Raw genomic sequence first — 17,562 nt, forward strand, 5'->3', positions numbered from 1 at the left:
ATGCGAGGGAAATACAGTTGCTTAGCATTACATTCTTCCTGAAATCATAAGACATCCCTCGCTGTCTCTTTCTGCTCGCTTCATTTCTTTGGCCATGTTTAAGGCCTGAAGACAAAGGTGAGGAGTCCACAGATGTCCAGAATGTCCTCCTTTGTCTTGAAGAAAGACATTTATCTAAATTATAACTACGTAGATTCTCATTCTTTTCAGGCCGTGTTTCCCTTCCTTCCAATAACAAAGTGCAGTCACTGCTCCAGTCTCACTCACTGGGGGGTTTCACAGTTAAATGCAGACATTAATTACACTTTATTTCTTAGAATTAAGAAAGTACCTAAAAATAAAAAAATCTAAAAAACTTTCTAATCCTAGTCTAGTATGAAAGAAAATAAAAACAATTAGGATTACAGCTTCTTTTAAAAAATTCTCATTTTGGTAGATTTGGAGAAACAGGTTGGAAACAATGGAATTGAAAGATAAATATTTGTTTAGATTTTTTCTTTTGACTAATTTTGTTCACACTGCGTTTTAATTGTTTGACAAATGAAATACAAGCTGTTAAGTTTCTATCAGCAACAAATGATCAACAATCAACAAAATCTCATTCACTCCGATCCTATCTCCAGAGCTGGAAATAATGCACTGTTTGTACAAGGTAGTCTGGGAGTGTAACATTTCCACAGCTCCCATCTGTTTCGCCCTCGTTTTCCTCCCCCTTTAAACCTGCTGAAAAAGACAAAACCTCATTTGTTTCCTGCGCTGAGATCAATAACAGCTCGACACCATGAGAGACCGGCTGAAGGGATTCTCCGCTCCTTCCTAATGGGACAGGCTGGTGTGAACACGGAGACGAGGCTGGGCAGACTGAGGCTCAGTGGTTCAGACCACAGTGCCATCGCACCCAAAAAATAAATGAATAAAAACTGCCAGTGGTCAGGAGGATCAGAAATGACCAACTAATCATTTGGATTGTAGTCAAATTAGCACTATCATCATCCACGGCCGGTCAGAGAGTGGACAGCTGAGACAGGGTTCAAGGCCCTCTTTGTCAATTTGTAATTTAGGAAATTGCAGCATTGTCTTCCCTTGGGGTTGGACCGGACTGGTTTGAGCGACCGTTGGGAATGTTTACGCTGCACATTGGTCTCCCCGGTCGCCAATCAATCTCAGCATGTCTTTAAGGAACAAGAGAAAAAAGAGGTAGAAGCTCTTGTTTTCATCCTTTTGTTTGTTCAACAGTTCCCGTCGTCTCCTGCAGAACTGCTGACAAAATTGCTGCCGTAGCACATTAACTGCGAGTGTGTGAGTGTGCACAAAAGTACCCTGTGTGTGTGTGTGTGTGTATGCGCACATGTGTGCAGATGTGAATGTGAGATCTCACCGTGTTTTACCTCAAAGACATGCGTGTTTGCCCCGGCTCCTGTTCCTCCCAGAGCTGTAAGAATATCAGCCATCACCAGAAGTAACTCTGTGGTCGACTTGATTGACGCGAGAGGCCTCACCACCAGCCATTCAAGGCACATTCTTACAGGGATCTCATATCGCCGGGGGTTGGCTCGAGCACTCCTGGTACCTTCCAAGGAAAATAAGCGCCGTGACATCAGGGCTTTGTTTCAACGGCTCGGCCCCTTCTGTTTGTGTTTAATATCACTCTGAGAGAAGTGGATAGAGGGCCAGCCAATTTCTCTGGCCCCGACCGCTGAGCCTGGTGCTTCGGCAGCGAAGCAGACGGTGGTCTCATGTGTCTGCAGCGTAACACTGTCGATCCCTCTTGGTCCTCTCCTCTATTGCGCTCTCTTTGCTTTTAGATCCCTTATTCCCGAGAGGCTTTGCAGTTTTGACTACGGGGAAATCAGATCTCACAACAGGCTGAGGGGGCAGAGAGCAAAACAGAGACAGAAAAACCCAGAGATGGAAATGGAGATGGAGAGAAGATATGAGGAATGATTTTGGGGGAAAAAAACTTGGAAAAAAAGAACGAGGGTCAAAGGGAGATCAAAGCATAAAGAGGACAAAGGAAGGAGGGAGCAGCAGAAGGAGGTTAAGAGAATAGATGAGGTGAGAGGGAAGGAAAATGCCAGGAAAGTAGGAAAGCAGAAAGGACTGAGAGCAGGGAGTCTGAAGTGAAGGCCAGCCACGTCTGGGTGGTTTTCCTGAGGACAGGCTCTTTGATTCTGCACCACTCACACTCCAATGCATTTAGACAGGGGTTGACAGTGGTTTCAGGCAGCGGTTTGTCTGGCCAGCTAGCTTTGATTCAGAAGACCCTGGACTGTGGGCCCAGTATTTGACTCTTTGATTTTTGCTAAGTACCTTGGATGGAAAACGGGTAGGCCTGTGGATCCCCCCCCGCCTCTCCCCCTCGACATTTTCATTTTACTGAATACAGTTGGCCTGTACTTTTCATTTCTTTTATTTGACATATTGTATAATTTTATAGTACTTTTAAGTGTTCCACCATTGACTCAGACACTAAAGGATGGAAAGGCAACTGTACGATAGCCACTTGAAGGGAGTTGCGACCTACTCTCTCTGTTCTTGTTAGCATTTAGAGGGAAACTCAAGTGAGCTGTACATACAAGTGTCAAGTGTTTCTCGTAACGTATTCAAATATCACATCTTGATTTTATATTATTTGACTTCACGTGTCTTTTTGCGAAGCGTTTTATCTCACGAAAGAAAGGAAACTTATGAGACCGTGACACGTACAGTTAGAGATGTCGGTACGAAACACTCTGATTTTAAATCGCTTCAGTTTTGCAGAAAAAATCTTTTTGGTTGGACATTAATGATGAACCTCTAAAAAACATTTGGAACGTCCAAAACAAATCCAGGAGGCTGCTCCATCAGGTAAACAAAGAGTAAATATTCACCCCAAAAGTACAGAAGGTTGTTGGTTTACATTTTCCTGGAAAAAAACACTCTTTATTTTGAATTATTGACAACTTCAATTAAACAGTTTACTGTTTGGGTTTGGGCACAACCATGACATGTGAGAATGACATACCCACAGAGCTAATATGGAGTCAGTTTATCGCAGGGCCACATATATAGACACCAGTAACCACTCACACTCTCCTACCTGAATACTATCAATTTAGAGGAAACCGCACGGAGTCACAACATACTGAAAAGCTCTCAGTTACTGCCAGGCACCAAAGAAAGAACATTAACCACTTTCCCCTGTGCATGTGCGGTGCACGTTGGTCAAACTGAGACGTGTTAGTACATGGTAGTAGTACAGGAGTGTTTGGCTCAGACACACACCGACAGAAACAGAGACAGAAAAGAATGAAAGAAGAAAAGCCACTGACTAGCTGCTGGCAAGCAGAGTTAATAGCCTGTCGGTTTTGCTGGTTTCTTCCTTTTCTGCAGCAGCTCTATGCAGCCCAGCTGGCAAGCATGCAGATCTCACCAGGAGCCAAGATGACTCCCCTCCCCCAGGCTCCCAACTCCTCTGGTCCTCTTTCCCCTTCTGCCCTGAAAGGTGAAAAGAGGGCGTCCACTCCTCTCAATCAGATCAAGGTAAGACCATGAAAATGATGTTGGAAAATTAAACCTTTAACTTGTGCCCTTTCGGGTGTACCAGCATCTACAGCATTGTTTCCCAAAGACTGGGTCGCGATCCTCAGGTGGGTTGCAAGATTATTTTTTTTGGGTCGTCTCGCTTCATGTTTTCCCATAGAGTTTACGATTATGTCGATTGACTTGGATCGTGAAGGTTTGTGACTTTTAAAATATGGGACCCCAGAAAAACATGTTTGGAAACAATGCTCTGACCTTTCGCCCACGGAGAACTGCAGCAAATCAGCCCTAAACTGCTGGTTTGTAATCGTAGATTTTGTTTTTCATTGTTTTTGAGTCACCTAGTAACATTTATTAAAAAAAATAAAAATTGTCACTACGAGATAACTTGATTTACTCAAAGCCAGTGCAATGGTAAAACCAGCGTCATCGTAGTGAACTAAGAGACTGTTAGAACAAAGGAAAGTGTGAGTTCTGACTGGAAGATAGAGAACACACAAGAAGAAAAATGAGATTGGAAATTTTGTTTCTGAAACAATGGCGTGTGTGCGCGCCTCTCAACTCGTCGCCGTCGATTATAGAAACACACAGATATGCACACATACGCAAACTGACACTGGCGCTGGCTGCTGTTTGGCAGGAGCCTCCAGTGGAGGGAGCGGGTGCGCCCCCCGGCGTCAGAGCTCACCGCACTCAAACAGTAGTGCCGTGCCCTCCAATCTCCCACAATTCCAACGCCCTCTACACACATGCTCACACACCCTGCCACACACACACACGTAGACACACACTTGGACTTGTCACCCGCAGCCCAGTCCTTCCTCGTCACCTCGTCACTGCGCCTGTGTGTTCATGAAGTTTTGTTTCAGCGGTGAGGTTTGAGTCAGACTTTTGTCGAGTGCAGCAGTTTAACTTGTCACTGCAGTTTCCTTTCCATGTGGAATAACACGATCACGATCCTTTGATTAGAAATGGAGACTGGCACAAACAAAGGTGCCATTGTTTAGAGAAGGAACACTGCAGGCTTGATTTTCCTGTCAGGTTGACAGAAGTTAGCTGTGTAATGTGTTTACTAAGGGCAAAGCCTGATAGAGACGACTGACGACTAATAGAATCACTGATGCAGTCAAAGACAAATGGAATAAATATTTGAAGTCGGTGGTTGTCTTCGACTCAGTCAGAATCCACAGCTGACGTACAGTTTAGGCTCAATTAGAGATGAATATGAGTTGAGATTATTTTATAAATGTTATTTTAACCAACTGAAATAAAAAGCTACTGTATGTATGGAATACATGGAAAAGCCCTAAAGATACAGGAGTTGTAAAACAAAACTTTTTAATTGACATATAATCAACAAACATTTTCCAGGAGTCTTTTTTATGTCCTTAAATAATTAGTTTATTTAAGGACATTGGTCCTTAAAATATTTTGATGCTAATTTGTGAATATTAATAAATAAAATTACTAATGAAATATTTCAGGAACTAACTCCCAGTAGTAGACACCTCTAAAAAGGTTGAAAATGTACACATGTACTTAGTAAAGACAGAGGGATTTTTTTTATCTCACTTTCCTTGATTTTAAAACTAAAATCTGTTTCTTTCATATGACCACAACTAAAAACTGACACCCAAAGTTTTACAGCCAGAGAATGAACAGAGAACGGATAATAAATGCTGCACATACATTTTTTTTAAACTCAATTTTTTTTAATTTGTTTTTTAAGAATTGTTTTTTTTTTTCTTCTTTTCTTTTACTCCAAGGAGGAAGGATCTACGCAGCCCTTGAACCTCTCTGCCAGACCTAAGACTGCTGATGCTCTTCGCTCGCCAACATCTCCAACTCAGAGTCTGTTCTCGGGAAACAAGAGCAGTCCTACAGGCATGGGCAAGGGCCGCATCCCCAGCCCCATCACCAACATGGGCAGGAACACCTCCCTCGGTAGGTCATGAGAGAACACAGCCGTGTTTGCCCTTATACTTGTAGCCAACTGGAGTAGTTGGACTTACACCACTGAGCCTGAGGTACAAACATACCTGTTCACTTTGACATAAAGTCACAATCACATCATGTTCACATCGGGCTTTTACCCCTGAGTGAAATGGGGTTTTTTTTTGTCTTTTTTTTTCAACCAAAAGAACAAAACCATTAGCCGCCCAAACGAATTACTCCTCCCTGCCACACACACACACACACACACACACACACACACACAGACAAACTGAACACTGCTGGTATCACCTTAACCCCATGTGAAGACGTGTGTGTCTGTCTGTCTGTTTGTGTGTTGTGTGAGTGTGTGTTTGTGTTTTACAGGAGGCCAAAGCCCTGTATTTAGCCCCAATGAAAACCCCAGCAGCGGAAGCAGTGAAACCCAGCACACGTTATTTGGTTTTTAAGAGCTTCCTCACATCATTGTCTGCCCGCACCAGACCTTTTATGCCCCTACCTCTGCTATCTGTTATTAAGGCCAATCTAAACCCTCTCATTATATCCCCCAGAAAACAATTTCACCGACTCCTCTGGAGTGGCTTTGAGGATGTGTCGCTTGTGTTCCTTACAAAGTTATTTTTTGCCCATTTTAACGGCCACCCAAGCATGCAGTGCTTCCTACTCGTGTGCTAATTAAACCAGGAGGGCAACGGAAACTTAGCATCCATTTATTTCTTTTTCCTTTCAAATGTGCATTGGCTTCAAACGTGTGAAGCCCATAAACAACCAGGAGGAGCTCCTGTCATGTTTAGTAACAAGTGGACTGGAAAACAACTCCAACAACTTTTAAGGCTGTTAAAACTTATGTAAAAGCTTAATTTAATGCTGTGTCGTTTAGAAAGAATTAGCCTTTGTGTTTGTTCAGAGCTGGGGTTTCATTTAAAAACTTCGAGGTGCAAAAAAAAAAAAAAAGAAAATCACACACAGGCAGTAGGAAGAGCTCTTTAGGGCTGAGAAACCCAAATGGCGAGCACTCAGAACCAATCTTTTTGGTTCATTATTCCACTGACAAACAAACAATAGTCCCGTTCTTCTCCTTCTCCTCAGACATCCTCTCCAGCCTCAACTCCACAGCCTTTGGGGACCAGGACGCTGTGATGAAGGCCATCCAAGAGGCCAGGAGCATGAGGGAGCAGATCCAGAGGGAGCAGCTCCACCACCACCAGCAGCAGCAGCAGCAGCAGCAGCAGCAGCAGTCGGGACACCAGAGTCTGGAGGCCAAGCTCTCTGCCCTCAGCGGCATGACCCTGAACAATGGCAACAAGGTTAGCTGGACACACAGGTCACATGTGAGAACATGAGACGATGCACTTGATACACTTAACTGATGAGCTTCATACGACTCACATGCAGCGAATGTAGTTTTCAGCGTCTCGCGCTTTCATGTGGAGAAATTATATTGTAGAGAAAGAAACTCACACAAAGTTTCAAGACAACCAAGACACAGAGTTCTTAAAAACTGAAAAGAAAAATATCTATAAAAACAATGAAGCTTTTTTTCTTTTATTATATATCCTCTATTTGAGTGTGAACACTCACTCTGCAATTGTGTTTTTGTCAGAACATTTCTTTTAATTCTGGAGAACGACTTTGACCCCAGGTCAAATTCTGCTTCTTTGTCTGGTTCAAGGACTGAAATCAGGTTCATTGCAAACATTCTTTCAGTTTTTGGGAAAGAAAAAAAAAACGTATTGAGATAAATCAAATTTGTTGCATGGCTTTGATAATTTTTATCAGATTTCTATTCAGATTTGGTTGAAAAATTGACGATTGTTCGGCTTCAACTTTTCTAAAGGTTAAAACACGGTGACACAGATATAATGATAGAACTTGGCCAAGACTTCTAGACAGGTCTTGAGAACTTTTGACTTCCTCTGGACTCTTTGCCAAATCTTCAAGTGAAAACCAAATTCACCAAAACCAGGTTTTAAAACTATATAAACATTAAAGTTTTCAGACATATTTTCAACTTTTTTCCACTTCTGCAGTAGTATATGTTATAAACCCAAATATGTCAACTTCATGCACCATGACTGATCAGATCTGTCAAACACCTCTGGACACTACAGCCAAACTCTTTGCCCCAGTGTTACATTCTGTAAGTATTTCATTAGCCAGCTGTTCAAGGTTTTGCTCCTTAGCTCAGGCACAAGTCTTAAGAATTTTCATGAATGTTTTCTGGCCGGGGCTGCAGTTTTGGAGAACCTCTCTTTTCTCCTCTCATCTCCATGGCCACCCAGAAGCTAACAGCTTTGAAGAGAGAGCAGCTGGGCCAATGACAAGTGATGGTTTTGGCGTGCGAGTGTGTTTGTGTGCCTGCACTAACGGAGAGTGAGTGGGCGTTTTTTTTTTTGGAAGAGGAGGTGGTGTTAACATCAGTGTGTGTGTGTGTGTGTGTACTAGAGTCCGGTTCTTCTCTTGCCCTGGGGGGACAGAACCCCGCCTCAGGGTTTTAGCCCAATTAAAGGGTCTTTCTCAGGGAAGGGACCTCCCCCTCTCTGTGTTCACCTCTTTTCACCACTATTCCTACCCCACGGGGTGAAGAAGACGGGGTCTTCGTATTAGGAAATCATATCCAGGGGGAAATTCTCTTTCCAAAACATCTTCAATAGGTTTGATCAGCCAATCACAACGTCCGTAGGTCAGGATTTAGTTGAAATCCGGCTTTCCTGCCCAATTGATTCCATGTTGCGTAGTAGGTGGAGAAGAAGAGCTCATGAATATTTTAAGGCCCGACAGTCTTTGAACCCATCCGCCCCAACTGGGTCACGACAGCAGCATTCGTAGGATAGGCTACTGTCAATGACTGTGGGCGTGTTTGCTTTAGATTTAGAGGAAAAAAACATCATAAACGTGGCCAAACATATTTCTAATGTACTTATCTTAAATCCCAAGTTGACTTTTTCTGGAAGGCGTTAATTTCAGTAAACACTGCAGGGCTCATAAATATCAAATTCTCAACCGTCTGTTTAGGAATTGTTTATTAAACATTAATGAAACTTGTAAAAAAAAAGAGATTTTCTTTTAGAAGTTTGTGTTTAAAAATAGCTTTATTTAAAATAAAACCGTAAAAAGATTTTGGAGGGTGATTCCAACATACTTCTCCAGCTCATTTTTTTCCACCTATAAGAACAAAACCAAAGAGATGCAGTCGTTTGGTTTACTGCTCCGTGCCTGCTAATAAAAAGCTCATTTGGAAAGTCTCAAAGTAATTGTTTCCGGAGAGAAGAGGACAGAAAGCTTTGGTGTTTGTTGTCATTTTGTTACTGGTTACCTAACAACTGCAGCTCAACCTCTTTCTTTTTGCTGTAAATACATAAATTTAGTCTTGAGGAAAGAGAATAGTGTGTGTGTGTGTGTGTGCGCGCCTGTGTGTGTGTTTCTTATGGCTTTGCTCTGTCTTAAAAATCATAGATGGAACTTGCTGGATACTGAGAGTGTGACTCAGCCCTTCCACCTCGGGAGGCAACCGGACCGGCTCTCTTTTTCTTTACCTTGGATGTGTGTGTTGTTTTCTCTTCATCAAATGCGTTTGTTAGTCAAATCCTCCCCGGAGACTTTGAGTCCGTGCCCGGGTCTTTTTGTTTTACGACAGCGTACGACCACGGCGCATTCAGCGACTTTGGAACCCGTCGGCAGCCGTAAACGCTAGCTGTGTCACTTTGAACGCCACGCTTTTTATTGTCCCTGACGACTGAACTCAAAAGGAGTTGTTGTGGTGATGTTTCTGCGAGTGTGAGGTTTTTTTTCTTCTGTTTCTGTATTTCGGTCCCAGAGAATTCGCTTTAGGGATGGATGACATTGACATTTCTCTAAGAGCTGAAATCAATCCTTTGTGTGAGTGTGTGTGTGTGTGTGTGTCCAGGTTGGGTACTGGCCTCGGCCAGGTTAATGTCATTATAGCTGGTGTACACAGAGGCCTGGCCAGTAAGTGGCATTGTTGAGTATCACCTTACGCTTACGCTGCCTCCAGCTGGCCTGCGGCTGCCAGTGCTCACTGAAATAGCCACTGTGTGTGACAGGGTGGTTGTGTGCATGTAACTGTGTGTTCACGTGTGTATTAATCCGCACAGTAGACTGTGGCAACATAACATACCTTTAGGGCCACTTGAAGGGAAACAAAGGATGAATTCCACGAGTCCAAATACATCAGAACTCTTCAGGTAATCTATTTTATAATTCAGTTAAATAAAAGTTAAAAATATATGCAAATGTTTGCTCTTGCAAAATTGTAAAAAAAACTTAATAATAGACATAATAGACAAAGAATAAAACATGCTTTAATCAGCTGTCAGTGATGCACTTCTTTACTGCCCTATTTTGCTAAATTGAATAAACTTCAACAAACCTGTTACTGTACTGTAACAATACATTCAATTCCAAATGACCTCTTTATCAGTGCAGGTGTACTGTACGGTTTCTTTTTCCTTTTTGCCTGATCTCGTCCAAAACTCGGCAAAAGTGTTGTTAGAAGTTAGCGCAAATCAACTACTTGTAGTTCACTTGTACATGAACGTCTTCTGTCTTCTACTTCTCGTCCTTCTTCTGACTTTTCTTCTTCTAGAAAGAAAACGAATCCATTTAATTTTGTGCTCACAGCTCTGAAGTCTGACGTCCACGTTGTGTTTAAAGTTCAAGTTCATTCCTGCATCTGAGGCTTGAACGATGTGTGTTGTAATGATGCCTTCTACAAACTGCTGACAGCCTTCAGTTGACTGTCGAGTGTTCACCTCTTTGGGATCGCAGCCTCAAAGTGTCAGTGTCAGTTCAGTGTTGGCCGGTGCCCAGTGGAGGAAAAGAGATTTAAAAAAACAAAGAAAAAACAATATAGAGTGAGGGCAAGATATTTAAAAAAACAAAAAACAAAGAAAAAACAATATAGAGTGTGAGCGGTGACGGACAGTCCTTTGTGAACGATGTAGAAAATGGGAGGAGACGGACAACACTGTGAGGGGGAGGAGGTTTTCCAAACAGAGACAGTAAACGGTTGTGGGTCAGCTGGAGGCAGGACCAGCCGGCGGTAGGGGAGTCGTAGCCGTGGTAATGAGCTCAATACGGTGTGGACTAAAAAAAAAAACAAAGCACAGTTTGGAGTATTACCTTAGCAACAGTGGAGAGAAGTAAAGGCCAAGACAGAGGGAGGCCAGGCGGAACACAGAGTCGGGTGTCTCTTAAATTTAAAAATATACATTCAGCAGCAATATAGGTGTGACTCCAGAGCCACTGAATGAAAAACTGTGTCTGCAGTTATAAAATGTCTTTACTGTTCATTTCTCCATTCGTCAGCAGTGTTTTTATAAATAATATTTTTAGATCTTGTCTTAGAGGGAGACCTTAAAAAATCACTGCCATGAATTGAACAAAATGAAAAAATACATACAGAGTATATTTTTGGTACATGATCACCCTACACCGTCTCAGGATCCAGGACCACGGTCCTTGAATGTTCGGACGGAGCTAAATCCAAACCTTTTGTTTCTTTAAAGTTTGGTTAAAAAACCCCCCAAAACTTTAAGTTGTATTTTAATTTATGTGGTGATTTTCTTTGAGCTCTGGTCTGAACTTCATTCCACTCCTGCTTTTTTTTTTTTTTTTCTGAAATGTGGGTAGAGCTAACTGTTGGCTCCAAAAACTACAACATGGTGGCTTTGTAATCTGCAAACTTTAGGCTTCAAACACATCAGTTTGTGGGTAATAAGAGGGTCGGGACACGCTCCAGAGAAAACTGTAGTTCTGACTGTAAATGCCTGCACACATTGATTGTTTTAACCAGATAATCCAGAATGATAAAGAAGAGAGGCAGAATTCACGACACATGTGGACCGATATGAAAGAAAAGGTTTGGTTTGAACCAGACTGTGCTGTAATGCTGCTCCAGACGGCAGCCGTCCAGGATCAAACCAGCAGGCGTGAAGCCAGACCTTAGTCAATCTTGACTAAACAAAGCAAAGACAGTTCGTTACTGCGTTTGCCACAAGAACTTTCAAGAAGACCAAAGTGGACCAACCGCATCGAAACCTTCCAGTTTTGACCCAGGTCTGCTGTTAATCTGTACTTTGGATCGTTCTACCTCTGTCCAAGACGTCCCGGTCCATTTTCCAGAACCCTAGTTTTACGCGGCGTTGGTTTTCCGTTGGTCGCTTCCCAATTACTCGCAATATTCCTTTGTCCTACACTCCTCCGAATGTTTCAACTAAAGCTGCATGGCTTTTTAAAGAAAGACCGAGAGGTCATTCTGTTGACAACATCGCATCATGTGATCAGAGGAGCATCGGAACTTCACTGTCAGGAATCTGACAACATAATCACCAAACTGTTGTTGAGCTCCACGCACTTCAAAAAGACTCAGGACTTCACTTCTTTCTCTGGGTTCTTTGTTTTCTCTCTCTCTATCTCCTTCTGTCCTTCCCTTTTTCCTCCCTTTTCTTTGGTCCTTTTGTTAGGCGGTTGCTTCCTGCGGTGAGCATGGCACTGCCCAGGCACATGTTCTGTGGTGGGCCTGATTACAGCCCTGCCGTAGTGCTGACATTGGCCTGCACCAACTCCTCATCTATAAACACAGACGCACACACATGCATGTGCACACACACCCGTGCACGCGCGCACACACACATCAACCCTCAAGTTCCACCAACTCTGCCAGCGGCTACCGTGGCATGACTTCATCCGGCAACCATTCCTTGCGTCAAACAAAATGCCTCTGTCACCAGAAAAAGGAGAAGGGCTGGGGGGGTGGGGGAGGTGGAAGGGGGGAGGGCGACGGAGGAGGAGGTGAAGAGGAAAGAGGAGAAGAGAGCAGTGGAGGACGAGGTGCGGTAGCTGAGCGGAGGCTTCAGTGTTTTCCACCAGAGTAATTTTAGCTGCTGGTCCCAGTGACATGGAGTGGCAGACAATCAGGTCTGGAGGAGAGAGCGGTGATGAGCCCAGTCTGTCACCCACCATATGAACAACAACAACAACAACAACAACAACAACAACTCTTATTTAAAGTGACTAAAATGATTTTTTAAGCTGTGAAGCTGTAACAAAACAAACTGTTTTAATTACAGGGTTATTCTGTCAACTTTGTCAGGTCACACGGTGGCAGAAATTATTATTGCTATCACAAGGTTGCTGGTTCAATCCCCCTTCCCTCTTTATGGAGTGAGACACTGGTTCTTTATTTGTGCATGTGTTGGGACTTTGGTTTAAGGTGAACCAGACACTATGGACTACAGCTCTGAGTCTATATGTGGACAGGTGAATCCAGGGTGTCCCCCACCCTCAGCCCATTGTTGATTGGATTGTTTTAAGACAAAAGATAGAAGCATTAGATGATGGATAACTTGATCTTCTTTTGTGCAATTCTTTAAGAATTAACAATTGCAGTTAAATTAAAATAAAAAACCTGTCAGTTTTGCTTATGTCTGACTCCATTCCTTGTGTTACAGGAGAGGTTGCACTATGAGACACTGAGCCAGCACCTGGGGAAGCTTGGAGAGGACGCTGGCAAAATGGTGCATCGAGTCATTGACCTGACGAGACCTGAAGATCTGGAAGGTAAGAATGTTGTCTCTGAAGAACCTGCTCCTCTTCTTTCTCTTCTTTCTCCCTTCATGTCACCTCGTGCTTCGTCACCTCTGTTTCACATCACCAACCTCCTCACACATGTCCACGATCTGACCTCAGCGTCGCCCTTATTTTCTCTTGGTGACCAAAAATGTCAGTGCTTCGTTGGAGTTCGAGGCAGTTGTTGGAGAGCTTGTACACGCAGGTATTCAGCAAACACAAATATTTATTGTGTTCTCCAGGAAGCACAGAAGGACAGGAAGGTGAAGGAGCCCTGAGCAGATAAACAACATGCTCAGAGTCAACAACTCACACCCTTGGTCTTACACTGTTTTGTGGCACGAGTACACACACGGTCCATGAGACTGTCCTAACAGGGACACTGTCTGTCCACCCACCTGTTTCTCATAAAAACCCAGTGTTTACAGGTGACGAAGGGATGAGTAAGTGTCTTTAGTACTTTGGTTTAGACTGGGCCGAGTAAATATGGAAACCGACTCAGAGATAGAGAACCGCGTCAGACTTTTGTTACACATCCTCCCACTGCACGCAGGGCTGCACGTCTCATCTGTGCTGCCCTTAAATGTCAAGAAGAGAATACGGTAAAAGATGAAAAAAAAACGACCCTTTCTTTGATTCACAGGGAACAACATCGCAGAGGCGCGAGTGTTCAGGGAGGCACGAGGCAGGAACAACAACGAGCCCCACATCAAGAGGCCCATGAACGCCTTCATGGTCTGGGCCAAAGACGAGAGGAGGAAGATCCTGCAGACGTTTCCTGACATGCACAACTCCAACATCAGCAAGATTCTGGGTGAGAATTCAGTTGAGAGTTCAGTTGACAGAGGGTCTCTTTTTGAAGTAATACTTCAACGTAAACGATAAAAGATATTTTGGCCCAAAATTCCAATAAACTTGATGTGTGTGTTAATGGGTTGGACTAAAGGGGGGCTGATTTTTTTTTTCTTTTTTTTGTAGTTATTTTATTGGCTTACGTTACAATTTTAATCTCTCCAGCAAAAAAATACTGTTACTACTACATTTAAATACCTGATTTTTAATTATGGAAGGACAATTTTGCCTAATTGACTCATAATTAAAATAAAAGAAACCGTAGTTACAGCTCCAACTGATGTGAATAATTTTGAATAGCTGCACATATTTTCTTCATATTCGTTTTATTATTGTAGTTAGCATCAGTCTCAGGACACATGAAATCTACTGGTTTATTACTAATAGCTTGGAAAATAGCATAAAGTGAGTTGAAACATTCACCTCCACCCTCCTCCTGTGTTCAGGTCTTTTTTCCTGCTGCCTATAATAATATAATACTTAATAATACTTCAATATTTCACCAGATTTTTCTCCCATTGTGTTTTTTTTTAAATGAAACAACCACTTTAGCAGATCGTACCTTCCCATCCTGACATTATCTCCCTCCATCTTGACAGTTGACACTCCATGTCAGTATTTCCATGTCAGTGATTCTCCTCGTTAGATCACGCCGCCACAGTTTTCTTCACTTCACACGCCCTTCCTCGCTGATACTCTGCAGATTATAATGAGAACCAGTGTTTTTCAAACCTGGAACGTTCCGCACACACAGCTCCACTGTGTCTCAGCCTGACGGCTGTGATGGATGCATTCAGGTTTTTTTAAAGCAGCCATGTTGATACTGACCTCCTTGACACAGATAGCCATTCACACCTCGCCGAGCATAACGGCTACTCATGAAACGTTCCTAAGTCAACGCTGGGCTCTAGTCAGCCTGAGGTTCGCTGAATGTAAATGTTCCTCCTGAGCGACGTGAACAAAGGGCCGCTTCTTACGTGAGTCTCTCACTGACTATAAAGGCAGGGTTAGTAGGAAAGAAATAAATCATTAAATACATTTAGGTACAATTTTCCTAACGTTATTTTCTTAATTAAGATCTCGCTATTAAAATATTTAATATTGGTTAATGACATTGTGGTCCATTGATTGTTAATATTAAATCATAATAATGATGATAATAATGATAATAATGATGATGATGATGATATTTACTACCTGAGTTTAAACCCCCAAACACAATTGAGTTAAATGTATGTAAAAACAATAACTATAAAAGTAATTTCTGTCAAATTAATAGTTAACAGTCCAAGAACCATATTATTATTATTAAAATGTATATATATTTCTTCAAAAGTAAGGTTTGCAGTCAGATGCAAACTGCATGTTCTCGACCCCCCTGCCCCCCCACACCTCTGATAAACCAAGCACAACAATTTTCCAGATATGGAAGCAGAGTTAACCGTTGTGTACTCGTGCAGCTACATGTGTACAATGCATGTCTGTCTACACACTAACACAGCTGGATTTTAGGGAGTGGGTGGCCTTGGAAAAAAAAAAACTCCTCTCTGTTTCCTGTGTCACAAAACTACACAAGTAGTTTGTGATAAACCTTGATAAACAAAGGGTGAGGCGATGTCTATCATCAGTCGTCGGAGTGCTGCACAGATGTGTCCTACATTCCGGCGCTAACGACCCCCTACACTTGTTCAGAAGGTCCTCACACCAAAGGAAATAATACGTACACACGCTGCGTCCTTCTCAGATAAGAGGATGAGACTGAAACCTGATTGAGCGTCTTTGTTTTGTCCAGAACATTCTTCTTTTAAGGGCAAACTAATAAGGATCCACATGAATAAAGATTCGTACAGATGTCATCAAAATAATGTGCAGCTGAAATTACAATATTTACCTTGAGCTATAAGCAGCGCTCGCTCTGTCTTGGGTCATGGTCCAGGTTTTACACTTATTTTTTTAAATTGACATAACAGTTTAAGGGCTTTTTCAGAGTATTGAAGCAGCGAAACTATGATTAGTCACAAAGAAGAGAGAAAAGTTTATGAGAAGCTGTCATTGAAATCATAACCTGGAGCAATTCTCTGTCATTTAATTCTCAGATGCATTCAGTATCAATGAACTGGTCTTGAACTTTAATATTATGCTCCCAAATTATCTTTCAATACATTTTTTAATCTTTACCACCTTATGATGAATGTTAGGAAATAAAAAAAAACCTAAAATACCACTTAAATATTTGGAATCTAAAACATCTAGTCCAAACTCCATAAGAGCTCTCAGTATTGTTACTGTGTTGCATTTGTGGACAGTCCCTAACTATTGTCAGATCAATATTCTCATCTGTTTTAGCCTCCTTGCTGCATTAGCTCAGACGTAGAGGTACAAGGCTGTACAAATGTAAACCAGAAACTGTAACAAAACTCAAATTTTTATCGTTTTTTTTTTTGCTTCAGGCTCCCGTTGGAAAGCCATGACCAACCAGGAGAAACAGCCATACTACGAGGAGCAGGCCCGCTTAAGCAAGATCCACCTGGAGAAATACCCCAACTACAAGTACAAGCCTCGGCCGAAGAGAACCTGCATCATCGATGGAAAGAAGCTGCGCATAGGCGAGTACAAGCAGTTGATGAGGTCACGGCGTCAGGAGATGAGGCAGTTTTTTGTAGGGTGAGTACCACAGGGAGTACAGGTCCACGCCTTTGCATTTTATATTAGCCTTAATATAAGTAAGAGAAAACCTCCCATAACTCCAGTACAGTCGGTAACGGTTCAGTGGCAGAAGAAATATAACCTGGATGAATGAGAGTGCGCGCAGACGTCCTAATAATCTTTTAGCTGAAGGTGCATTTCTGTGAGGTTTTGGAGTGGCGATCAGGGTTTATGGAGCCTTTATGAAAGGTTTTCATCTCAGAGTCTTTGTGGTCGTATCTGCAAAACCCTTTAAACGCTCGCTGAAGAGCTTTACTTTTTTTTTCGCAGTGTAGAGAACGCAGAGAGGGGAATAACAGTGGCATTGTCTTAATGGGAACCAGCCATGAATGTGTTTAAAACCATCACAGTGGCCTGTGTTCGAGATGGATTTACCAGAGGCCATGGCTTTGAATAGGAGCGATTTTTAATAGCTTGTCATTTATTAAATTAAGACAATGCCGGGCGCTTGCGGGCAGTGAAATTGGACACAGACAGACATCGTGGAATATGAAATGTAAGCAGATGTTTGAGAGGGAACAAGATTGAAGCAGACGTCACAGGCTGAATACCACGTTTACTGTGTGTGGTCAAGCAAATGCTACGTGAAAAGGAAAAAAAAAAACTCGTGATTTTTCAGGACTGGATTTTCAATCTGAAGTTAAATCAAACAGCTTCTCTCAGACGGTATTCAATCTGTGTCTGGCAACCCTGGTGTTGTTGTGAAGTGTGTGTGAGTTTATTGTGCAAATGAGTCTGTCCGGGCACAGCAGTAATTGTTTCTGGAAACAGAGAGGAGGGAGAAGTGTTAGGTGAGACAAGTGACAGCAATTTTCATTCTTTATGTGTCTCATTTGAGGAGCCATGGGCTTCCATTTGACTGCTGTACATTGACTCCCATTCCATCTGTATCCTAACAGGTTATTTAGCTGCTGCGGCCGCTGCAGTCGTGTTCACACA

The 17,562-nt window shown here is 42.5% G+C and overlaps 1 protein-coding gene across 8 annotated transcripts in view; it reads left to right on the plus strand.

Annotated features, from left to right (window-relative positions):
* Positions 1-17,562, plus strand: part of LOC103379826 (SRY-box transcription factor 6) — a 103,355-nt gene that overhangs the window by 83,109 nt on the left and 2,684 nt on the right. For 5 of the 8 annotated variants that reach the window (XM_025055923.1, XM_025055926.1, XM_008311513.3 and 2 more), the window contains 6 exons: positions 3,373-3,522; positions 5,289-5,466; positions 6,565-6,782; positions 12,948-13,056; positions 13,709-13,879; positions 16,368-16,581. In XM_025055923.1, coding sequence (XP_024911691.1) covers positions 3,373-3,522; positions 5,289-5,466; positions 6,565-6,782; positions 12,948-13,056; positions 13,709-13,879; positions 16,368-16,581 — 1,040 coding nt within the window. The remainder of the gene's footprint in view (positions 1-3,372; positions 3,523-5,288; positions 5,467-6,564; positions 6,783-12,947; positions 13,057-13,708; positions 13,880-16,367; positions 16,582-17,562) is intronic. The other 3 variants (XM_025055927.1, XM_025055928.1, XM_025055929.1) reach the window with 2 other exon arrangements.

Source organism: Cynoglossus semilaevis, chromosome 6 (genome assembly GCF_000523025.1).
Source record: "Cynoglossus semilaevis isolate Cse_v1.0 chromosome 6, Cse_v1.0, whole genome shotgun sequence".
In the NCBI taxonomy this organism is placed as follows: Eukaryota; Metazoa; Chordata; class Actinopteri; order Pleuronectiformes; family Cynoglossidae; genus Cynoglossus; species Cynoglossus semilaevis.